The sequence below is a fragment of the Ahaetulla prasina genome, chromosome 13 (genome assembly GCF_028640845.1).
Source record: "Ahaetulla prasina isolate Xishuangbanna chromosome 13, ASM2864084v1, whole genome shotgun sequence".
NCBI classification, from domain to species: Eukaryota; Metazoa; Chordata; class Lepidosauria; order Squamata; family Colubridae; genus Ahaetulla; species Ahaetulla prasina.
In genome coordinates this window covers 2,242,903-2,269,782 of record NC_080551.1, presented here as the reverse complement: position 1 = coordinate 2,269,782, position 26,880 = coordinate 2,242,903, and the positions used below count along the sequence as shown (strand labels likewise).

Genomic DNA, 26,880 nt, shown 5'->3' with positions numbered 1-26,880 from the left:
CAAGCAGCTGTCTGTGAGCAAGTTGGCTGAAGCACAATTGCAGCAGAACAGCCCTGAGATTCCAGGTGAGGAAAGCAAGTGGTTGCAGACAGTCAGTGATGAGGAAGAGGAACTGCCTTCTGCACCTGATCCAAGAACATGTAGGGCAGATGAAAAGCAGGTGCAGAGAAGGTCAACCAGATTACACATGAGGAAACCTCACCCTTCTTGATGGGCTGCACTGGAAGCTGGCTATTTAGCACAGCAGAGAGATGGAGGCGCTGGGAACAAGGTGTTTGTTTCCTAGCTGTGTGTTCTCTGGTTCTTGTGATTCCTGTCTTGCTTTGGATTGACACGGTGCCTTGACTTGGATCGTGCCTTGGAAACTCTGGACTTTTCTTGCCTCTTGAGGTCTCTTGTGTTGTGGATTTAAGTTGATTGAAACTTTCAAGTGCCTTGTGGACTCCTTGGCCATTGCTCTGTGGACTAGCATTGGTCTGCTTGTGGCTGGGCTTAATTGGGACAGTTCTGGGTTTTTGGTGAAGGAAATTTCTGGGGAACATTAATAAACTTATTAAACCATAATTATGTCTGTGTGTGTGTGAGTGAGCAGCATACACAGACTGATGGATCACATATGCATATATTTCTCAACTGAAATAGTGGATATGTATATCAATGGTGGGGAAATAGGACATGCTGTTGTCCACTCCAAGCTATACTGAGTTCCTGACTTTCCTCCTGCTTCTCTCTGAATTGGTCCCATCACTCAGTGAAATACATCAGCTTTGGTGGCAGACTAGAATGGGTGGCTCCTATCCAGGAGCTGAATGGAACAGCTGCCAGATGTACTTAGGGGTGCAGCATGAGAGATGCCCACGCTGGTTTGGTGGTCTCTTTGCTAGATTCTATGGGAGCTGTTTAGATGAAAGATGTGACGCCCTTCACCTACAAGACAAGCATCCTGTCTTACAATGCATTGCTTTGGGGCCCAGCTCAGACTGCTCACCGGAGGGCTGGAGAGAGAGAAGCAGTGAGCTGTTGCTGGGAAAGGAGCAGATCTGGTTCATTCCTATGTTTCTGCGTCTTGCTCTTATTTTCATAGGTGGATCTTCTTGAGCTGTCTTGGGGAAAAAACTGAGAAAAGGATTCCAGAATGGTTTTCTTTAAATAATAGGAGACCCTAGAGCCCCTTGGCCAGATGCATAATATGACAGAAGGAGAACATTATTAAATAATAGCTGAATCTATCTAGTGGTTATTTTTGAGATCAGAGGGCCATTTGTACTATTTAACTATTCAGTGAACTCTGCTAAACTGCATCACATAAATTGGGAAACTTAAGCAGGCTTGTGAGGGATCCCAGCTAGTGGCTTATAAAATATTTTTAAATGAAGCATGAATAAATCAGATGGTATATAAAATTTAAGATTCAGAAATTTTGGAATATTTTAATATTAAGCAAAATTAGAAATGTTGAGATTTCCCATTTTCAAGAGCTGTTCAATTCACTCTGGAAAAAAAAACTCTTAACAGACTAAAATAAGTGCGGGCTTATTTTAGACACACACAAAAAAAGAGCCAAGTTCAGTAAATTAGAAAAGAACATGCCAATCTGGAAAGATAATGAAGAAAGAGGATGACCTAATGTGTTGGCTGTATTTTAGAGCATGAAAATGACTTTTCCCCTTCTCTCTTGGAATCTCTCTGAATTCTTTCTTTTCATACTTTCCACTACCACCATTACACTTGGAAGCCTTTCCCCCAAATGGGTAACATTTGGCTGCTTCCCTTGAACTTCAAAATGAAGAAAGCAGTTCTGCTGAAAAACTTTAAATAGACCTAAGCACAGACAGAAAGAGAGAGAGAAGAAATGAAGAAAGGAAGGAAGGAAGAAGGAGAAGTAGATAAATATAGACTACTTAACTTTTCCTCTGCTATAAAGAAAAGGAGTTAATGTTGACATGGAAAAATATGTTGAAAAATGAAGTCAAGAATTGTATGAAAGGGGAAGCCATGTCTTTATGGGTCAGTTAATATGGTTTTCATCTGGTTTTTTAACAGCAATGTTAAATTTGTTGCTCCCATTAATGCTTCCTTTTCTGCCAGAAGTCTAGTCCCAGCAAATGTTGTTGCCCTTATTTACTGAGTACAGGGCACATTAAGGATAGATAGAATTTTTTTATTGGCCAAGTGTGATTGGACACACAAGGAATTTGTCTTGGTGCATATGCTCTCAGTGTACATAAAAGAAAAGATATCTTCATCAAGGTACAACACTTACAACACTTAATGATAGTCATAGGGTACAAATTTAACACTTAATGATACAACACTTAATGATAGTCATAAGCTATAAATAAGCAATCAGGAAACAATCAATATCAGTATAAATCGTAAGGAGAGTGGTTGGTGGAAATTCCCTGCTTTAATTCTCCAATTCCCACCAAAATGACACCAGATATCAGGTAAATATCCATCAATCATGCTCCTTAATAGAGCCTGGGTCAGTAGAGGAAGTGGATTTTGATGGATGAAAACAAATATCTGAAAACGTGATCTGGCTTTGCACAAATGTTTACACGTGTGCATTTGGCTATCAGAGAGAAGGTGGTGAAAATGATGTTGCAATTTGATGTAATAGTTTATGTCTAGTCCTGTTTTAGGCACACAGCCAGCTAGAAGACTTTGGGCTAGTTTCTGTCTCTCAGTCTTAGGAAGAAAGCAAAGGAAAACCACGTCAGAAAAATCTTGCCAAGAAAGCTGCAGGGATTCGTCTAGGCAGTTGCCAAGAGTCAATAATGACTCATAAGAATCTCTCTCTCTCTCTCTCTCTCTCTCTCTCTCTCTCTCTCTCTCTCTCTCTCTCTCTCTCACACACACACACACACACACACACACACACACACACAGAGAGAGAGAGAGGCTTCTTTAAAAATGACTTTTACTTCTGACAACTTATCTAGCTTAATTTTATATTAAGTTGGACTTAAAGATACATAAAGAAAACATCTAGATAAATGAAAGACTTTGCATATTCTAAACAAGTTCAGGAAAAGAAGCTATGGGGACAAATTGGTAGAATCATAGAACCTTAGGGCTGGAAGAGACCTTGAGTCTTCTAGTCTAAGCCCTTGCTGAAGGCAGGACACCTTACACTGTCCCAGGCAAATAACTGTCCAGTCTTTTGAAAACCTTCATTGATGGAGCATCCACAACTCTGGGAGGCAAGTTGTTCCATTGATTGTTCTCACTGTCAGGAAATTTCTCCTTAGTTTCAGGCTGGATCTTTCTTAAAAAGAGCTTCCATCCATTGCTTCTTATCCTGTCCTCTGGTGCTTTGGAAAATAAGTTGATCCCCTTTTCTCTGTAACAGTCCTTCAAATAAAAGAAGATTGCTCTCATGTCACCCTTAATCCTTCTCTTTGTTAGGTCATCATTCCCTTAACCGTTCATTGTACAACTTAGCCTCCAGATCCCTTGTCATCTTTGTTGCTCTTCTCTGAACATTTTCTAGGGTCTCAGAATCTTTTTTGTATCACGGTGACCATAATTGGACCCAGGATTTCAAGTGGCCTCACTAGTGCAGAATAAAGCAGTACTATCGCTTCCCATAATCTTAATGTTATCTCTCTGTGGATGCAGCCCAGGACTGTATTGATTTTTTTGGCAGCTGCAGCACACTGGTGGCTCATAATTGGTGGTCTACAAGGACACCAAGATCCTTGCCACAGTTATTACTGTTGAGCCAGATGCCATCTACTCGATACCTGTGCATTTGGTTTTTCTTTCTTGCCCAAGTATAAAACCTTAATTTCTCACCATTGAACTGCCTCTTGTTGTCTAGTCCGTTAGTATCATATTGAATCTTGAGTCTATTCTCTAAGGGGTAGAAAGAATCTTAGAAGGGCTGGTTGATTTATGCAACACACCTATCAACTTTCTTTGGTAGCTGCATAATGTGCAGATTTGTTTAGTTGTAGCACGGTCTGGTATGTTGTATAACTGGGCCTGTTTCATTACTTTATGATTCACGTGATTATGGAAAGCCAGAAAATACGTTAATAAGAGGGAATACTGATAGCCAAGTAACCTTGTTGAGGCCACTTTGGATATGGTGACCCCAAAGCCTAAGAAAAGCTTTGGATGGAAAATAAGATGTAATATTTAAAGCTCCCGCATGAAGAAAAAAACCCTGTGTAATCTACAATGATGCCCACTTTGAAAATATAGATGCTGGGAAGAGCACCCAAACATACACAAAAAAGATGTCAATCTTCTCTGAGAAAAGAAGGCATAAGTGGCAAATGGCAAAGTCATCTCACTCACTCTGGTGAAGAACCTAAAATCTCAAAAGTAGGAGGAGACTCAAGGCTTGGTGCTATAATGAAGATGCATTTCCTACCTTCCTTCCAACTTGCAGACTCACCAAAGTAAGGTGCTCTTTGTATCAAAAGGTATACAAAAAATATCTGGGTGCATTATGACACCTAAAAAAAATACCCAGGGAGGGTGGGGGGAGACTGAAAGATGAATTCAAAAATGCTAAGCAAATTCATCTTTAAATATTTGGTGAAATGCCAGAGTTTGTAAAAGCTGTGATTACTTCATTTTTTTCTGCACAGACCAGGATTTTGAGACTGTCACTGAGCATTTAGAGTGCTTCCACCCTGCCCCCCCCCCGTATCTTTTACTGGAATTCTGGAATATTTGCAGTTGGCAATTCAGGATTTATCTACTTACTGCCTTAACATAAATAGCAATAGCAATAGACTTATATACCGCTTCACAGTGTTTTTATAGTCCTCTCTAAGTGGTTTACAGAATCAGCCTATGGCCCCCAGCAATCTGGGTCCTCATTTTACCCACCTCAAAAGGATGGAAGGCTGAGTCAACCTTGAGCCCGTGAGATTTGATCTGCTGAACTCCAGCTAGCAGTCAGCTGAAGTAGCCTGCAGTACTGCACTCTAACCACTGCATCACCTCGGCTAAATTTGTGGTTTTCATTGTCAAACCAGTTTAAGCCCATATGCCGTCCCCTTAACTCTCTTCAATTCTAATTCTGCAATTTTGTCTGTCTGTCACTGCTTCTATCTGACACGATACTGACATATTTTCCAAGTTGCCCTATTTTGTGCCATCATTTGTTTATCTGTCCTATCCACAGTTGAAGTTTAAAACAATCTAGACAACCCCGTGACCTAGCGGGTCATCATTTCAGAGACATTTCTTCATCAGATGCCTTAAACAAGGAAACAGCTTCTAATGTTGCAGAAAAATTCTTAAAAATTCAGGGAGCTATTCTGAAATATATCTCCTCTGAAAGAGTTGAACTGTACAGAACAATCGAACTTCAGCAGTTAACCACAGGAATTGTTTTATGAAATTTTGTATTTTGTCATAAAATGGTTTCAATAATTTTTATGTCACAAAATATTTTATAAAATGTTCTGTATTTCAGTTCCAAGAGAGTCATGGCTCCAAGATTTTGGACACATTCTGTAAGTTTGTCCATTTGAGGTTTCTTGCTTGAAAATGTTTTGTCCTATGATATATTGTTTCGCCCACTTAAAGACACAAGATTTTTAGTAATAGATAGAATTTGGTGATTGCCACTGATACTTTTACTAGTTACTATAATAATGTATTTTATATGTTATTTTTAAACTTATATAGAACATTGCATGCCTATGTGTTTTATTGCTGTGATTTCTGGCCCATAGGTTGTAATAAAAGTTTGGGGTTTTTTTACTTCTCTTTTTTCCCAGTACATCTGCTTTTTGCCAATTTCAGATTTAGCAGAGTCAGCTGAATATGGGCACCATAGACAACACTGAATTCTTTAGTAGTATGACATATGTTGGTCGACTTGTTTGTTTAGTGATTCATATTTTTACCAGATAAGTAAGACCATGTTGGCCTTACATTAGCTTATTTTAATTCTTGAATTTGCATTTTAGACATCTTTTTAAAAAGAAACAGACTGAACAGTTGGCTCAGACACTGGATATCCCTTTCCCAAAGACTGCAATAGCACTCTGATTGAGTATCCTAGGGAGAAATTTCATGCCAAGTCAAAGGCAATTTCTCTTGGCTCCATAGCTACTTCATACACTCAGCTGCCAGGGCATTAGAAAAATAGTCCGAAATGTTAGCTCCATTTGCACCAGACTTTTTCTCCCACAAATTCTGACTGAGTGCTCGGCACTCAAACTGGGAAGACAAGACACCATGCTATATAGGTTTAGGCATATTGTTCTTGAATATTTCGGATAGTGCAGCTGTGGTGCCTAGTGGTGAAGATGCTCACCTCCCAGTCAGAAGGTTGAGAGTTCAATCCTAGGCGGTGGCAGATGTCTCTCCTTCTCTCAGGGCACAAAGAGAAAATATCTGCTGCAAATATCTGGCCAGTAAATGCTCAGCTCCACCAAGTCGCCCCAACTCCACCCCAAATCAAGGGATTACAGTGTTGTAAAAAGAAAAAAATATCTTGAATATATTAGGATAATATTGCAATCTGGATTTTTAATGGAAGGTTCATAGATTTTTAAAACTTTTAATCATTTATATTTGCTACATTTTCTAGAATATGAAAAGCTTCTAGGTATCTTCTTCCTCTTTAAATCATAATGTGACTGGATGGAGAATCTGCTTTCCTTTACATAAAAAATTACCCTGCTTTTATTTTTTGACATGTAAATGATGAAAAAGAACATGTTCTTTTTCAAAATGTCACCACCACTATTTGTATTCGAGTGTCAGTAACATAATTCCTTTTTCAAACACTTTGTGTGTTCATATTTTTTCTGGATGCTGACAGATTAATGCTGGTGTTCTACTCCTTCCAAGGGCCCTGGAAATAGATTGTGAAAATCTAAGAATGTTACAGATTGCCCCTTGCTGGAGGATTCCCGGAGTTAACATTTGTGCGTGAACTGAGCAAACTTCTTTCCTTTATAAACAAAGCAATACATGAGTAGTTTGGAAAAAGAATACCTTTTAGCTTTGATATTGATAAGATCGCAAGATTAATCATTCAATAAACTACTATTGTTATTTAGCATCAACATTTCTGGTATCCACATAACAATGACAACAAAAGATTTTGTTGCAGCTCAAAAAAAAAAGGCATTTAAAAAACCTTTTGCCCTAAACTTTAAGTGACATCACAAAATAAGCCAACCTTCACTGACTGATGTGGTCAGATGTGCCTTCAGCTCTCATTATTTTCCCACCTGACAGTCATAGTCAACACATCTGGAGAGCAGCAGAATTGGAAAAGAAGCTAAACATTCAATCTCAGGCCAAGACTGTATGGCTTTACCATTTCTTCCCATTGATTTCATGCTGTTGAACGGTGTAGCCAAAGTATGCTTCTCTGGAGCCTGGGATAATTCTTGGCTTCTTTGTATCGATATTGAAGGCATCACAGACTCCTGAGACAAAATAAATATTAACAGAAATTAGTTATGCAAGAAAAGAACCAAAATTCTACATTCAGAAAAATGGATGCAACAGAACAGTAATTTGGATTTGTGATGTTAAGCTGGTCAATTGTTTAGTTTTAACATTCATTTTTATTAAAGTCTATCTGAGGTTCTGCAAGGAAGGCAAAGTTCAATGGTAGTTCTCTCAAAAAGAAAAACCTGCTCAAGAGAATGAGAAAGAGTTTCTGTGTATGGAATCCTACACTTCTACATTTAAAAAATATGTATAATTCTTGATGGTCCTGGAAGCAGTTAATCTCTGTTAATGTTTGACCTGTACTTTGCTTGGCTTAGCAGCAATTTCATAGGGCAGATGATACCACAGCAAAATTACAACTAATGAGTCAAGATGACACTAACGAAAGGGACCCAAAGTATGCTCTCCCTGCTAGATTTGGTGGCCCAAGAGAGATGATGAGAGACCAGCAGTCCCATAAATAGCCTGGCCCTATACCATGTGGGGCTTTATGGAATCATAACTTGAATCACATTCAGAAACTGACTGACAGCTGGAGCAATTCACAAAGCAGTGGTGTATATGTATATAACAAGTGGTGTATATGTATATAACAAGTATAATGAAAAATGTCAAAAACTATCTGTGCTGTCTACTTCTGGATTAGCTGCAGTTTCTGGAACATCTTCAAGGGCAGCTCCACAAAGCGAGTACTGCAGTAAACAAAAAAATGACAAAGGGCCCCCAGTCCAGGAACAGGCACAGTTGGTGTTATGTTATTCAGAATAGAATAGAATAGAATAGAATAGAATAGAATAGAATAGAATAGAATAGAATAGAATAGAATAGAATAGAATTTTTATTGGCCAAGTGTGATTGGACACACAAGGAATTTGCCTTGGTGCATCTGCTCTCAGTGTACATAAAAGAAAAGATACCTTCATCAAGATACAACATTTACAACACAAATGATGGTCAATATATCAATATAAATCATAAGGATTGCCAGCAACAAAGTTATAGTCATACAGTCATAAGTGGAAAGAGATTGGTGATGGGAATTATGAGAAGATTAATAGCAGTGCAGATTTAGTAAATAGTTTGACAGTGTTGAGGGAATTATTTGTTTAGCAGAGGGATGGCCATCGGGAAAAAACTATTCTTGTGTCTAGTTGTTCTGGTGTGCAGTGCTCTATAGCGTCGTTTTGAGGGTAGGAGTTGAAACAGTTTATGTCCTGGATGTGAGGGATCTCTAAATATTTTCACGGCCCTCTTCTTGATTTCAGCTAACCAGACCAGGAGGGTCTGGTTAGCTGAAACAGGGCCATTGGTCAGTTTCTGCAGATTACGTTAATGCTCCCAAAATTCTGCATTACAGAGTAATGAAGAAGCTGTCGATTTCTGGTTCAATCCATTTTTCAATTTTTATTTTAATTTTTACTATTATCTATGTTCCATTCTCTTTCTGCATTAATGAGGTTTGGGACACGTAAGAAACAAGCTGATAAAAAGAGAGCTCCGCAGTATGGAATGTAAAGTAAGGTTGGTCTCAAATATGTGGGTTAAGAGTTTTAAATACATCTACCCAGTTTTCCATTGCAGTCGTTTGAAACCTGTCACTGACTCAGCCTTGCATCCTGCCACGAAACTACCCCCCCTCCCTTCCTAACAGAAGGAGAACAACATTTCGTGGTTAGGGAAATTCTTCATTCTCGCCACTATAAGGGAAAGTTGCAATACCTAATTTTATGGAAGGACTTTCAGAAGGACACTGAATGGGTTGAGGCAGCTCCTGTGTGCTCCCCCCCCCACCTATTCCATGCTAAGTACCCTAACAAATCCAAATGACCCATCTGTATATGATGTGCTACTATTATTGCTTTTTGTTTCATGGCTGCATCTCTTCTATCCAAGCTTCATAAGTGGACAGCCTGACATTAGCAATGGGGGCGGGGAGGACGAGGAAAAGATTGGAATGTAAGGAAGAAGAAGGTGGGATGGAAGCCCAGCTGAGCCTTGTGAAAAGCTTCAACCATCAGTATGCAGAATTGGGAACTAAAAACCTGTTTCCTAAACAATATATAAGCACCTAATTGAACACTGAACCAGGGGATGGCCGGGATGGGGGTGGGGGGTGGGGAGGAAAATTTATGTTGTTTTGTTTGCACAGGAAAACCTCAGATTCAGCTTACACTACTTCTGTAACCATTTAAGCATCATTAAAGTGTTCTCTTGGCAAAAACAAATGACCAGGAGTCTTTCTTTGCTAAATACAAATTTTGGGGGGAGCTTTAAAAAATAGTTAATTGGGGTTTTTTTTAAGGAGTTTTTTTTAGACAGCAATTTAAAGTTAAGGAAGTTTTTGGACCAACACTCTTCATATTATACATTAATGATCTCTGTGACCATATTAAAAGTAATTGTGTTCTCTTCGCTGACGATGTCAAACTATTTAACAATGCCAACAATACAGCTACTCTTCAAAAAGACCTTGACTTTGTGTCAGAATGGTCTAAAACCTGGCAACTCCAAATTTCAACCAGCAAATGCTCTGTCTTACACACTGGAAAAAAGAATCCAAACACTAAATACAAACTCAAGGGACATTACCTTACAGATGACCCCCACCCAGTCAAAGACCTTGGAGTCTTCATATCCAATGACCTACATCGCAAAAAAGGCATTAAGAGTTGTTAACCTAAACTTACATAGCTTCTTCTCCAGAAACACTACACTATTAACCAGAGCTTATAAAACATTTGCTAGACCAATTCTTGAATACAGCAAGCCTGTCTGGAACCACATTTCAGACATCAATACAATTGAACATGTCCAGAAATATTTTACAAGAAGAGTTTTCCACTCCTCTGAATATAACAAAATACCTTATGCCACCAGACTTGAAATCTTGGGTTTAGAAAACTTAGAACTCTGCCGCCTTCGACAGGACCTATGTTTAACTCATAGAATCATCTATTGCAATGTCCTTCCTGTTGAGGATTACTTCAGCTTCAATCACAACAATGCAAGAGCAAACAATAGATTTAAACTTAATGTTAACCGCTTCAATCTTGATTGCAGAAAATATGACTTCAGTAACAGAGTTATTAATGCTTGGCACACACTACCAGACTCTGTGGTATCTACTCAAAATCCCCAAAGCTTTAACCAAAAACTGTCTACTGTTGACCTCACCACATTCCTAAGAGATCTATAAGGGGCGTGCATAAGAGCACAAACGTGCCTACCGTTCCTGTCCTACTGTTTCCTTTCATTATATGCAATTTATATAGTTATTACATACTTATACTCATATATATGCTTATATATTATATAGTTACTTCATGCTTATGCTTATATATACTGTTGTGACTAATTAAAATAAAAAAATAATAAAAAAAGTTTTAAATTTAGCTTTTATCTAAAAGTATAAATTAAATAAAATAATAAAATAAAATATTTGTGCAGCTTTCTGAGATTTGATGTGTTTCTGTAGTGTTTCACTCTAACTACACAAACACACAAAATCTCAGAAAGCTGTATGTGTCATTTTGTGCGTGTGTGTGTGAGAGAGAGTCAGTTGTGTTGTGTTGTGTGTGTGTAAAGTGTGAAAGTTGGTTTTTGAGCTTTTTGTGAGGCTGTGTGAGGTTCCTGCTTGTTGCAGGGGCCATTTTGAATGAAGTACAGCTATTTCTACAGTTGTGTTGTGTTGTGTGTGTGTGTGTGTGTAAAGTGTGAAAGTTGGTTTTTGGTACCTCTTATTGTTTTGTGTACTTTGTTTATTATTTTTATTATTTATTGTTATTGGCCACACCCACCTGGTCACCTGACCACCAAGCCATGCCCACAGAACTGGTAGGGAAAATGTTTAGATTTCACCCCTGCTGTCAGGTGCACATCTGAAGAATATGGTGAGAGTTTACTTCCCAAAAGTATTGCTAAAACCAGTTAATTTCAATCAGGAATGCTTTAAATTGAATCATGTATGAGTTAGAGGTGAAAGCTCTGAAGTAAAGATCTCATACAATATAGAACAAATAAGAGTTTTGTTGTAATTTGGCTTTTAAAACCATTAAATGAAAAATAATAATAATCACTATGCACAAGTGCTCAGGCTACAAAGATAAGCAAGATGAGCTAGTTAGTTATTTTCTTAGCAAAAGAAATTAACTATGATTTAAAAAGTAAAATGATGGTGAGCATGTCTAAGATATAGCAACTTAAGGGAATGATTTTTGCAAATGGAATAGAAATGATAAAAAGTGCTAAATATAAAAGAGATGTTGTTCTTTATATTATAAGTATCTATACCTCTATTAAAATCCAAGCAAATTAGTTTGGCAATAAAATTGAGTAGCATTAAATACTGTAAACATACTGTTTTTTATCATCATTGTCCAGAGCCAAGGAAAGAAATTGTTATACTTTCCAGAAAGAAATATAGAATTTTCATGAAGGCATGAAATAACAGAGGTGGGGGAATTTAATCAACTTTACATCTGTTAGAAGGAAAATTCTGCCAAACACAATCTTTCCAAGAAATTCCTGCCTTACTGGTAACTGGAGAAAGGAATAAGAGAAATGTCATTTATTCAACTAGATAGTAATCAATATAGAAGGTTTAGCTAATGAAATGGAAATAGTAGGACCACTGGAGGAAAGTAATCATTTAATGCTTTTTAATTTTAAGGAGGAACGTTGTCTATGGGGTCGCGATGAGTCGGATATGACTTCGCAACTAACAACAACAAATTTTAAGGAAACTAACGAGCACATACCTTTCTCTTCAACATAGAATGTTTTAATAAATTCAGATCAAAGAGAAATAGGATTTCACAGCTGAAGAAGATTAGGGGAAATGGTACCAAAAGTACTGTAGATAAGAGTCATTTAAAGGGAAGAAGGATAGTTTGTGTAAAATTTTATGTATTATTTTTGAGAAACCCTATAGAACATATGAAATTCTAGGTGAAAGCAAGCAAGCAAATTCCTTGAAAAACAGAAGGGGAAAAGAGAATCAAGGGACCTGATAAATCAGTTTAATCTCACATAATACCTGGAAAGATTCAAGAGCAAGTCACAGAGTGATCAGTCATTAAGCAGCCTGAAAACAATGTGATGATTACCCAAAACAACCTGGGTTTTTCAACAATAATTTAACAAGTTAACTTTATTTTATTTTGTGGCAGAAGGAAAGATAAAACAGTACTTTAAAAAAGCTAAAATACCTAAAATTCCAGAAAAATTTAAAAAGATGTTAGAAGAAAGAATATTGATGATGGAATTGATGGAGGGAATTAAGAAACAAAAGAATGGTAAAACATCAGGACCAGATGGATTGCCAGCAGAACTATATAAAATGTTGCAAATGTGTTAAACAAGGAGATGTTACAAGCACTTAATGATCTATTATTAGAAGCCAAAGTTTCGAATTTGTGGATGGAAGCATATATAACTCTTATACCAAAAGAAGAATTGGATTTACAACAAATAAAGAATTACAGATCAATTTCATTATTAAATGCAGATTATAAAATTTTTGTATCAATTATGGCTGAAAGATTGAAGAGACTGTTAAATGAATTTATACATCCAGACCAGAATGGTTTTCTACCTAAAAGACAGATTAAAGATAATATGTGGATTATACTGGATACATTGGAATACTATGAAGCACATCCAGAGAAGCAAATGGCATTGTTATTTTTGGATGCACAAAAAGCGTTTGACAATATGAACTGGCAATTTATGACTACACAATTGCAAATGATGGACTTCAGGGATAGGTTTATAAATATGGTTAAAACTATATATAAAGCCCAATTGGCAAAGGTGATTGTGAATGGTGAAATGACAGAAAAAGTAGATATTAGAAAAGGAACTAGACAAAGATGTCCATTATCTCCATTGCTATTTATATTGACATTAGAAATTTTAAACAGAAAGATAAGAGAAGATAAAGAAATAAAAGGGATGAAAATCAAAAAGAAGAATACAAACTACAAGCCTTTGTGAATGATTTAGTGTTTATCATGGAAGAACTGTCAGAAACAGGTCCAAAGTTAATTGAGCAAATAGAGGAATCTGGAGAAGTAGGGGGATTGAAAATTAATAAAGACAAGACAAAAATCATAGTTAAAAATATGAGACAAAAACAAAAAAAGCAATTAATGGAAAAGTTAGATATTCAAATAGTAAAGAAAGTGAAATATTTGATTATTCAATTAACTTCAAGGTATATAATGGTGAAGGAAGATAATTATTATAAATTGAGAAATCAAATTGAAATAGATTTGGAGAAATGGAAAAATCTGCAATTATCATTAATGGGAAGAATAGCACTAATTAAAATGAATATAGTACCAAGAATCTTGTTTTTTTTTTCTCAAACCATACCGATAAAGCTGGAGAAAAAATATTTTGAGAACTTGAATAAAATGATGTGGAAATATATATGGCACAGGGAAAAAACAAGAATTAATCTTAAACTGCTTCAAGATTCTAGAACTAGAGGCTGGTTTGGACTACCAAATTGGGAACTATACTATCAAGCAGTGACACTAACCTGTGTTAAAGAATGGATTTTATTGAGAAATATGAGAATACTGACTCTAGGGTGGCACATTTTTCTTTGGTACGGAAAAAATAGGATACATGGGCATTTTCAGAGACATTACATAAGGAGTGGTTTGCTAACAACATGGGAGAGAGTGAAAGAAAGACATTATATGAAGATACCAATGTAGCTTTCAACAATAAAAACTTTGACGCATCCAAATATGATTAATATGAAAAATATTATGAGATATAAGGATATTTTAACAGAGAAGAGAGAACTAAAACAGAAACAAGAACTAGAAAAACAAGGATTGAGACAGATTGGTATACACGACTGCAAATACAATCAAGATATGATAAAGATTTGAAACAGTATGGTTTTAACCTGGGAAAATCAGAATTGGATGAGATATTGACTGGGACAGATAAAAAAAATGATTAAGAAATTGCATAATTACTTATTGCAAATCAGATTAGAAGAGGAAGAGGTAAAAGAGACAATGATAGCATGGGCAAAAAACTTTGGTTACACGATAGAACTAGAGAAATGACAACAACTATGGGAAAGGAATTACATATTAACAATGGCAACTGCATCTAAAGAAAACCTATATAAAATGTTTTATAGGCGTCATATGTCACCGGAAAGATTATCAAAAATGTTTAAGGATAAAGCTAAATGTTGGAAATGTTTTCAATTGCCATGATCGTATTATCATATGTGGTAGACATGTATGGAAGCAAAAAATTATTGGGTTAGAATACAGGCACGGATAGAAGAAATGTTGTACAGAGTTAAAACCAGAGACATTTTTATTGGGTATATTACCAGAGAAATATAATAAAGCAGATACTTACTTGATATGTTGTCATATAATAACAGTGGCAAGAATTATATTTGCACAAAAGTGGAAGGCAGAAAAAATCCCGTCAGAAGGAGAAGTAATAAAGAAGATTTTAGAATGTGCAGAAATGAATAGGTTAATATTGAGGATAAAAGATAAAGAGGAATCAGTGTATTTCAAGACATGGGGATGATTTTATGCATGGTTAGAAAAGAAATATGAATAAAAGATTATAGAGTAATAAATTAGATAAGGTATAAGTAAATGAGAGAGAAGACAAAAACAAAAGAAATAGAAACCCAGATGACACCTGTGTAAATCTGGGGGAAAGGGGGAGAAGGAAAAAAATGTTATTATATAAATGTACATTTATGATGATATGTGTGGAATTAGTAAAATAGAAAAGAAACTGATAAGAAAGTAAAAATTGGAGTTGCTTGAATACCACTTTGGAAGATATTAAATTGAAAATGAATACAACAATGGAGAGAGAATGGAGAAAGATTGAGAGGAGGGGAGAAGAGAAGAAGGAGAGAAAGAAGAAAGGAAAAAGCAGAGGAAGAAAGAGAGGGGAAATAAGAGTAGAAGAGAAGGTTAGAAGGGAGGAAGAAGGGAGGTGTGGGGGAAAGGAAGGGGAAGTAGAGAAGGAGAAGGAGAGGAGGAAAGAAAAAAGTAGAAGAGGATAGAAGAAGGGAAGGGAAGGAAAAAAGGGGAGAAGGAGAAGAGGGATTGTTGTAAAACAAGGGAGATGAAATGATAGAAGAGCAACCCCGAATATACTTCAATTATTTAGGATAAAGATTGTATTAATATGAAAGTTAAAAGAGAATATGTATGTTAGATAAGAGAATGTACATTTAAGATATGTTCATGAAAAATAAAAATAAAAATAAACTTTTTAAAAAATTTTTATTTTATTTTGAATTGGTAATTTCTTTACTGCATAGACATCATATATTTTGATTTTATTAATTTTTCTGATGACACAAAATTGGGTGAGATAGCTAAAATCCTAGGAAATAAAATCTGAGAATCAGGGCAACCATGGCAAGTTCAGAATGGCTCAAAATGGCATGTCTGACCAGGTGATTGAAGTCCCATCCGATGTTCATCTGTGCAATGCATGGAACACATTATAAAAAGGGAGGGCTTGTTTCACCTCGTTGAGGAGTAAACATTAAGAAAATAGAATTTAATAGAGAGCAGTGTAAATAAAAATCAAATCCATGGGTATAGAATAGGGGAAACCTGTATGGCAAGTTTTTGTGAAAAAGTTTCAGATAACAATTGATTGCATATAGTATAACAGTGTGTATATAACAGTGTGATATAACTCCAGAAAATACTAATGTTGACTGTACCAATAGTTTCTAAATCACAGGAAGTAATCGTTCCATCACAATGGCCAAAGTGGAGGAAAGGGTTGACATTTGGAAAAACTTTTTTCTCTTCAGCTAGCTGGTTTCCCAGATGGTTTACAGCAGTGGTGAAATCTGAACCGGTTTACTACCAGTTTGCTGTGTGTGCGCATGCACAGTGAGCACCGTGCACCAAATGCAAGGTGTGCATGCGCAGTGCATGCCAAAAGGAGGCATGGGGTAAGAAGAATAGTGGGGGGGGGTGATTAGCTGTGGTGCGCGATCTTTTTTTTTTTTACTTTTAAAAGCATTTTTTTTTACAGTGAATAGGTTGTAAAAAATGCTTTTAAAAGTAAAAAAAAGGCTCTGACGATCAGGCAGCTCAGCTGTGATCGTCAGAGCCTTTTTTACCTTTTAAAAGCATTTTTTACAATCTATTTGACTAAATAAGTTGTAAAAATGCTTTTAAAAGTAAAAAAAGGGCTCTGACAATTGCACGGCTCAGCTGTGATTTTATCTTTTAAAAGCGTTTTTTAAAAGAAGAGGCAAGCGGGCAAGCAGACGACTGGGCAATTGGGTGGGCATGGGTGGGGGGGGCAGGGATTTTCTCCAAACCACTCACCACCATCACTACCAGACTGGCCGATCCAGTCCAAACCGGGAGCAATTCACCCCTGGTTTACAGGCAGAGTCCAGAAGCTTATGGCTGCAGTACGAAAAAGCCTGTAGACTTACAAAGGAGACTGAAGGAGTTGGGCATGTTGGTTTTGAGAAGGGAAAAGACAAAAGGAATACATACTTCTTTGTGTACCTGAAAGGAAACAACTGAGTAAAGAAGTCAAGACTTCTTGTCTCTCATTAAAGAATGCAAAATATGCCATGATAGTTTTGAGTTACAGGGGAAAAAAGTAGTTTACAGACTGCTAATGGTTTAAAATTTCCTCAGTATGATTAATTTCCATGGCATCTAATTAGAGTGTTGTTCTTGCTGACCTAGCAGAAGCACTTTAAGTGAGCATTATAGAACTCAGCCTCCACAGAGCAAATGGGAAGCGCAAACAGGTTTCAATGGGAGAGATCAACGGGAAGGAACTTTTTGTCTTCTTCATCTAATCTGGGGTGAATCTGGTCAGAAAGCAGCTTTCCAGAGCAAGCAAACAGGAATGTTTCATGGGGAAATCAGCAGGAAAAGCTCCAAGCTACCCAGAGAACACAAGGAAGCACTATCATGATCTGTAAAGTTGTGTATAAAGTTTGTGCAAAGTTTGTCATCTTGCCTGAAGAGGATCCAAACTACACTAGCTACAACTGAAAGATTGCATCCTCAATGGAAGAGGCCTGAAAAGAAAATTTCTCCACTGGAACATATAGGGAAGATGAGGCTTTCTGGGTCAAGACACCTAAAGTTCTCCAGGAGGGGCAGGGAAATGAAAAGACTATGAGAATAGAAAATCTCCATTGACCACAGGAATACAAATGGAACTATGTGATCAAAAGAAGCAAAAGGATTAGGAGGCATCGTGTGCTGGTGACTACTAGGCTCTTCCTCAAGAGGACGACTGATCTTATCTTATGGGATAAATCTTCTTGGACCACCTAGCAGGAAGGTTAAAAGAGAACAAAAATCTCTTCAACATGGGGAAAGAGGAGAATCTGAGAAACTACAGGCCTGTCTTTTTGGGCAATGTCCTTGAAAATATATCAAAAAGCATATATCTGTGAGCACCTGAACAGGCAATGCTACAGCTAACAGGAGCCAGCACAGATTTGCCACAATCCAGGTGATCACTTTATTATTCCAAAATTAACAAGTTACAGTAATTGGCTGGTCTCTTCTTGTATTCAGATGAGCCAAGAAAAATGTTATAATGCTGTAGTGAACTTGTATGTTTAATCAAAGGGAGCTTTGAAAGGAATACAATTATGTTATAGCTAATGATACAAAGTAACATAGAAATGTTGTCCATGGGGTCGCGATGGGTCAGACACAACTTTGCAACTAACAACAACAAACATAGAAAGAGAACATATCTAAATCCCCACACATCCATGTCATAAACTGTTTCAACTTCTTCCCTCAGGATGCCACTATAGGGCATTATTGCATGTCAAAACAACTCAACACAGAGACAGTTTTCCTTCCCTATGCAATCACTCTGTTAAACACCTAATTCCCACAGTACTGTCTTTTGTCTAAGGATATTTATCCATGTAGTAGGTCTGTATTACTACTATTGTTGCTTGTATATACAGAGACTTATGCATCAGAGACAAATTCCTTCTGTGTCTAATCACACTTGGCCAATAAAGATTATTCCTATTCCTATTCCTATTCCTATTCCTATTCCTATTCTTGCATGGTGGCAAATGATCTCATCCACTCATTCCTGTGGATGTTAGAAAGGAGTGGGAGAGTATTGAGTCCTGTGGTATGCCACTAAGTTCTACTATACTTTCTTGCAAAGAAACAGAGAGGTAAAAAATACAGTGTTGTGCATCCTTGAATCTTCTGCTTGTAAAATGCAAATTTCATAATCAATTATTTATTTATTTATTTATTTATTTATTTATTTTATTTGATTTTTATACCGCCCTTCTCCCGAAGGACTCAGGGCGGTGTACAGGCAAGATAAAACCAACAATACAAATATACACGTTAAAATACCTTTAAAAAACTTATTTAAAATTAGCCTGAAGTTAAAAATTACCGTCAATTAAAACCCCATTTAAAATTGCTAAAATTCACTTTTAAAATCCGATTTAAGCCAGCCCCGCGCGAATAAAAAGATGTGTCTTCAGTTCGCGACGGAATGTCCGAAGGTCAGGTATTTGACGTAAACCCGGGGGAAGCTCGTTCCAGAGTGTGGGGCCCCACAGAAGGCCCTTCCTGGGGCCGCCAGCCGACATTGTTTGGCGGACGGCACCTGAGAAGTCCCTCTCTATGGGAGCGACGGGTCGGTGGGAGGCATGTGGTAACAGCAGGCGGTCCCGTAAGTACCCAGGTCCTAAGCCATGGGCGCTTTAAAGGTCGTAACCAACACCTTAAAGTGCACTCGAAAGGCCACAGGCAGCCAGTGCAGTCTGCGCAGGAGCGGTGTTACATAGGAGCTACGCGTAGCACCCTCTATCACCCGCGCAGCTGCATTCTGGCCTAACTGCAGCCTCCGAGTGCACCTCAAGGGGAGCCCCATGTAGAGAGCATTACAGTAATCCAAGCGAGAGGTAGCAGGCGCATGAGTGACTGTGCATAAGGCATCCCGATCAAGGAAGGGGCGCAACTGCCGAACCAGGCGAACCTGGTGGAAGGCCCTCCTGGAGACGGCCGTCAAATGATCTTCAAACGACAGCCGATCATCCAGGAGGACGCCTAAGTTGCGCACCCTGTCCTTTGGGGCCAATAACTCGCCTCCGACAGCCAGCTGCGGCTGCAGCTGACTGAATCGGGATGCCGGCATCCACAGCCACTCCGTCTTGGAGGGATTAAGCTTGAGCCTGTTTCTCCCCATCCAGACCCGTACGGCTTCCAAACACCGGGACAGCACTTCAACAACTTCATTGGGGTGGCCCGGGGTGGAAAAGTACAGCTGGGTATCATCAGCGTACTGCTGGTATCTCACCCCGAAACCACTGATGATCTCACCCAACGGCTTCATGTAGATGTTGAACAGCAGGGGCGAGAGAATCGACCCCTGTGGGACCCCACAAGTGAGGCCCCTCGCGGTCGACCTCTGCCCCCCCGTCAACACCGTCTGCGTTCGGTTGGTGAGATAGGAGGAGAACCACCGATATCGGTGCCTCCCACTCCCAATCCCCCAGCCGGGCGCAGCAGATACCATGGTCGATGGTATCAACGCCGAGAGGTCTAATAGGACCAGGGCAGAGGAATAACCCCTGTCCCTGGCCCTCCAGAGATCATCCACCAATGCGACCAAAGCTGTCTCCGTGCTGTATCCGCGTCGGAAGCCGGACTGGAACGGGTCTAGATAGACATCTTCATCCAGGTATTGGGGTAGCTGTCGCGCCACGGCACTCTCTACAACCTTCGCAACAAAGCGAAGGTTGGAGACTGGACGATAATTACCCAAAATAGCTGGGTCCAGGGAGGGCTTCTTAAGGAGGGGTCTCACCACCGCCTCTTTCAAGGCGGCAGGAAAACCCTTCCAATAAAGAAGGGTTGATAATCCTCTGCAGCCAGCCTCGTGTCACCGCCTGAGTGGCCAGTACCAGCCAGGAAGGGCACGGGTCCAGTAAACATGTCGTGCCGTGCAGCCTCCCCAACAACCTGTCCACGCCCCTCGGAGCCACAGGGTCAAACTCATCCCAAATGGACTCAACAAGACGTGCCTCCTCTCCTCGCTTGATCATCCCAATTTCGGTCCAGACCGTCCCTCAGCTGAGCGATTTTATCGTATAGATAACCACTAAACTCCTCGGCTCGTCCCTGCAAGGGTCATCCCGCACCTCCTGATGTAGGAGAGCGGGTCACCCAAACAGGGCGGCCGGGCGGTTATCTGCCGACGCAATGAGGGTGGAGGCGAGGAACGCCGCTTCCCTCATTGCCACTAGGTAGGTCCTAGAATAGGACCCAACTAGTGTCCGATCAGCTCGAGCGACTGGACCTCCAGGTGCTCTCCAGGCGTCTTCTCCGGCGTTTCATCTCCTCAGCCCCTCGGAGTACCAAGGGGCCGGACGAGATCTACGCCGGGTCAGAGGTCGCAAAGGCACGACACGGTCCAAGGCCCCAGCCGCTGCCTGTTCCCAGGCCACGACCAGTTCCTCAGTCGTGCCGTGGGCCAGTTCCTCAGGGAATGGCCCAAGCTCCGTCAGGAACCTCTCGGGTCCATCAGGCGCCTGGGACGGAACCACCGATAGGTTCCACCTCCCCGCGGTGGTGAATGGCGGTTCGAAGTCTAGGCGAAGGAGAAATGATCCGACCATGACATTGGTTCTGTTACTAAATCATCTAACACCAGATCATTTAACCACTGTCCAGAGATATAAATCAGATCCAGCGTGCCTCCCCGTGTGCGAGGGGCCATCATTTACTCGAATCAGGTCCAAGGCCGTCATGGAAGCCTGAACTCCCGAGCTGCCGTCGATGACAAGCCAACTGATGGCAGGTTAAAATCCCCATGACTATAAGTCTGGGGTCTCAACCGCCACAGCAGCGAGTACCTCCAACAGCTCAGGCAGGGCTGTGGTCACGCAGCAAGGAGCCAGGTACGCGATCACCAAGCCCAACTGATTCCTATAGCCCCACCGCACATAGAGGGATTCACAGCCGGCAATCTGAGGAACAGTGGTCTCCCTCGGCTCTAGATCCTCCTTAATAACAACCGCCACCCCCCCACCCCTACCTTGGACCCTCGGCTGATGGAATGCTCGGGAACCTGGCGGGCACATCTCGACAAGGGGGACCCCCCCCTCTGGGCCCAACCAGGTTTCCGTAATACCCATAAGCTCCGCGGACTCCCCCTGAATAAGATCACAAATCAGGGGGGCCTTATTAACCACGGACCGAGCATTACATAACAATTAGTCAATGGAGATGCAATAATAAGGAATATCTCATTTATAAAAATCCTTAGGAGATGCAATATAAAAAATACAGCATGAAAATATGTATAACACCTTATTAGTAAGAGCATGCATATGATTTGAGGTCATATATATTAACCTGAATCCTATTCCAACTCTCTCACCACATTCAAATTTAAAGTACAAAAGTCCTTTTCCTAGTATTCTCTGTCTTTTTGTCTTTTGATGCTTAGGAGTTTTCTTTTTAGGTATGAGACCTCTCTGGCAATAAGGGCTGACATAAAAGAACAATAGAAAAAAGCTAAAAGAATTTACTTTTGCCCACAAAAATACTGGCATTATGCATATTGTGTCTGGAAACTGGAAATATGCAAAGCAAGACTAAATGAAGGATAAAATATTTATCCAATTTCCCATTGTCCTGGTTGAAAGTTTTTGTCCTTGGGAGTGTTCCACAAATAACAAATTTGATATTGGATCCCAAAAGAGTATGCTACTTTTCCCCAATTCCATGAACGAAGGTTCCCCCCTTTTAGCCTTATTTTTAATGGGGAATATATGAGAGTGGGTAGGGTGGGCAAAGAAGCAATAATATAAAATATCTGGTTTTTCATTTTGTTTTGGGGAGTTTCTGTAACGCTAACCCTGCCCAAAGGCTTCACATACCTTATTGAATTTGTTCCCCACCAGAAATTGGTTACAAATTGTGTCACCGTTTTCTGCTTCTAAATTTCAACAGAGCAGTCATAGAATTGCGAACCACATGGAGTTTGTGGGCTGTGAGTTGTCCGGCCTTTAACACATGTGTTCTTAGCTATCATTAGAAGTGCTAATTAATTTCATTTAATTGTCCTACAATTGGCTGTACCATTACAGAACGCAGAATGGCAGAATGGCCCATGACAAAAGCCAGTTCCTTTAATTTGGATTAACACCATTAACAAGTTAGAACCTGGGAGACTGTGAGTTCTAGTCCCACTTTAGGCATGAAAGCCAGCTGGGTGACTTTGGACCTAGTCACTCACTCTTGACCAACTCACTTCACAAGGTTGTTGTTTGGGGAAAAATAGGAGGAGGGAGGTTTTGAGTTACTATATAAGAATAATAAAGGTGGGATAAAAAGATCGGAAAAAAGACTCAGGAAGAAGACATAAAGAATGTATATAGATATATGGTTTAATTTGGCTGATCTGAAAAAGTTAACCAAGATTCATTCTGGATAGTTCTTAGACATAAAGTAAAGCCACCAGGAAATCCTTGAGAAGATTATAAACCATCTCAGAAGGTAAAAGGAAACCACACTGGTATTCTTGCCAAGAAAATTATATGGACTTCTCCAGGCATCACTACTAGATCAACCTGGACTGAAGAAGATGTTATCTTTATATATAATGTAGCATGTAGAGAGAAGTCACCGATAAAAATGGCTTCCCCACAATGATATCCACAGGATATGGTAACAAATTCAAGATGGCAACCATGATGGTGTGATGACCTTTTTTTATGTACGGTATGGCCACCATCTTATCACTGTTTGTCTTACTTTGCAGACACTACTGTTTCCCCATATCTACTGGAAATATTTGCATTGTATATTAAACACATTTATATTTATTTATTAAATTTATATGCTGCTCATCTCATCTAGAGGCAACTCTAGGCAGCTTTCAACCAAATAAAAACAACAAGATGAAACATTAAAAACAAAAAAAATATCTTATTAACATTAAAATTGACTTAAAAAATAAAGGTGGCAAGGAAAGGAGCAAATGGATATGGGGAGGTGGGATCTTATCTGAATCCATTAATCCCTTCCATTATGACATGCCCCATGGAGCCTGAGGCCAAAAGGCAGAGCTACGTTTTCGGGCCCTTTCAGAGGGTTCTTTACATCTCACTTCAGGGGGAATCATGTTCCAGAGGGTGGGAGCCAAGGCAGAAAAGCCTCTTCTCTTGGACCCCACCAGCCAGAATTCAGACTCTTACACAGAATATAAAAACAACTATATATTGTATAATTATTTCATGCTTATGCTTATATATACTGTGTGACAAAATAAATAAATAAACTAAAATATCACAATGATAGTTTGCATTATATGGAGACAAATAAAATAATAAAGAGAATGCATACCACACATACAAATAAAAAAAATGAAAATAATAAAAAGAGAAATTCCAGATGCCATTTATAAAATGAGGGAAAGACTTCCTGGGGAAAAAATCATCATTAATATCTTCCAAAATGTCAGCCAGGAGGGAATTAAGTGAACTGGGATCTCAACTAGGAGTCTGTTATATGAATCTGCAACAGAAATATGAACTGGCTCCAGTTCAAATTGACTATCCTAATGGCTTCAGAATTGGATGAAATTAGTTGAAACACTGGGTCATTGTTTTAATAGGTTGAGGTGTTTGAGTCTTTGGGATTATGTGGTTTCACCACAAATTTTGTTCCCAATGGATATTTCTGGCGCAGAAGCTAGATTAATATTATTTATGGCTTGACTTGAACTGGATTCATCCTAGTTCTTATATCTGAGCCCCAGTTATTGGAGAAGTGTTTTCCTCTGCCATAATGAGTTATGTTGAATTGACTGTGCCTCAGTTGAAGCTTTCTTATTAGAATAATAAATACCAACCCAAATTAACATGAATTATCAAGGATGTAGCAGCCATCACAGTGATTCGACTGCTTACCAATTACCAATTTACTGGAATGCATATATATATATATATATATATATATATATATATATATATATATATATATATATATATATGTTTTCTGAGGTTTTCGCGGGTGTTTGTATGTAGGTCTTTGGTTATTTGGGTTTTCTCCCACGTAAAATTGGAAGTGTCTTGGCGACGTTTCGACGAAGTCTCATTCGTCATCCTCAGGCTTCAGCTTCGTGCTTCTGGGAGCAATGTGTGATTGCAGCTGTTTCTTCCTTTTTAACTGCTAGTGGGGGTTTGAACTGATTGGGTGGGAGCTTGGCTGTGCTCTGATTGGATGGGGTTTTTTTTGTGCTCTTAACACAAGGAATGACACCAGACCCACAGTCACGAGGTCCACACAGGATGTCACCACCACACATCCACCCAGAAAGCAGACCCAAACCCACACTGATCAGGAAGCACGACCAAGGACCAGAAGCCAGACCGCAGCTGCAACATTAGCCATTTCAAACCCCTCCAATCCATACATGCAGCAGACTGACACCCACTACGAAGATGTAGCACGACCACGAACACGAAGCCAAACAGCAGCAGTGCAGCTCACCAGCTCAAATCCCCCTGCAACTCAGACTAATCTGAGCACAACCAAGCCCCCACCCAAACAGGACACACCCCCAGCCAATCAGAGCACAAAAAACCCCCCATCCAATCAGAGCACAGCCAAGCTCCCACCCAATCAGTTCAAACCCCCACTAGCAGTTAAAAAGGAAGAAACAGCTGCAATCACACATTGCTCCCAGAAGCACAAAGCTGAAGCCTGAAGATGATGAATGAGACTTCGTCGAAACGTCGCCAAGACACTTCCAATTTTACGCGGGAGAAAACCCGAACAACCAAAGACATATAGTCTTTTACTTACAACCATTCAATTAGTCACTGTTTGAAGCTACAATGACACTGAAAAAAGTGAATTATAATTGGTGAGACAGCCATTGACAGGAACCCAGGAGGCAAATGGTATAGCTGATAGTATCTATGAAGATTCTCAGTCACTCAGGTCAAGTCAAGTCAACTGGACTTTCTGTTTTTTCTTTGAAGTCATTTTGCTTCTCATCCAAGAAACTTCTTCACCTCTGAAACAAAAAGTCTTCAAAGAAAAAACAGAAAGTCCAGTTGCCTCTTGAAAAAAAGCACCTTTGGGACAACTGACCTGAGTGACTGAGAATCTCCATCGATACTATCAGCTATACCATTTCCCCCCTGGGTTCCTGTCAATGGCTGTCTCACAGCGATGGTTAAAGACTTGAAAAAGTATAGTTGATACTACTAAGACCTTTATGTGCTTCCTCAGATTTCACAGATTTGGTTGACATCACAAAACGGAGCCCCAGTTGTCTCCACTGGCACTTTCCAGCTAGAGTTCAACTTGGTTCCTATCTGGATGATTTTTATCTGCCAAATGCCTCAAGAATTTGCCACAGAAGGCACCTTCTGTCAGCAACACCACTACTCTTCTGTTGGATAAACTCTGTACAAAAAAATAACTGGATACACAGCAAAATTAAGTCATTTCACAGCAGAAATTATGTTGTCCCCGAAACAGTGATAGAACAATTCTTGAGTAGGTCTACTCAAGCACTACTGCTAATGACTTGAGTTGTGATTTCACAGAAGAAATTACATATTTTCTTAAAGATTAAATAAAACTATACTACATCTGGTAGTTATTCCATTCAGGAAAGGTTGTGTCACATCTTACTGCTGATTCGTTTTCAGCCACGTCCACAGGTAATTCTGTCTTCCCTTCTTTCTCTCCTCCCTGCTCCATGCCTTTGTGAAGAATATATATAAAAAACAATCTTTACTTTTAAGGTGTCACGAGATTTTTCACAGTTTTTAGTAAAGTATTTGAAAGAACCAACCCCTTGATGGTCTTGGGCTGGCAAAGCTTGTTTTCAACAACATTGTTGGGAAAGGGGAGGTCATTGCTGAAGGAAATCACTTCCTGACATTGCTTTAAGTTCTACAAAACTTTCTTCGCAGTCATTCTTGACTGGAGAGTTCAAGCTGGAAAGATATCTAGAATGTAAATATAAGGGAATTCTCTGGAAGGATGGGAGAATCCCTTTTTCCTTTCTCATAATCAGAACTCTGAAAAGGAATCTAGCCCTTGTATGGGCCAAACTATTTAGCAAATATTATATATTTGTAAAGTACCAACCCAGAGAAGGAAAAAGAACCCGAAATGCCTAGGTTTGTTTATATTCAGCTTGCAGTTTGTAACTGCTTCTACACATATTACTAAAAGCTGGTGGTAAATCAATGTAGCTTGAAAAAGATCCTATTTCGGGTGGAATTATTTGTTACAAATCCAGAATGTTTTTTTTTATTGGACAGGAGGTAAACGTTATTTTTATGTTTAGCTTCCTCAAATTTTTTTAGTTATGTACAGCCAGAATCTTCTGCCATCTAGTGATCAC

The 26,880-nt window shown here is 39.2% G+C and overlaps 1 protein-coding gene across 2 annotated transcripts in view; it reads right to left on the bottom strand.

The window, feature by feature from the left end:
- Window positions 1-26,880, bottom strand: part of ITGA11 (integrin subunit alpha 11) — a 127,508-nt gene that overhangs the window by 87,371 nt on the left and 13,257 nt on the right. For both annotated transcript variants that reach the window (XM_058156059.1, XM_058156058.1), the window contains exon 2: window positions 7,304-7,415. In XM_058156059.1, the coding sequence (XP_058012042.1) occupies window positions 7,304-7,415 (112 nt within the window). The remainder of the gene's footprint in view (window positions 1-7,303; window positions 7,416-26,880) is intronic.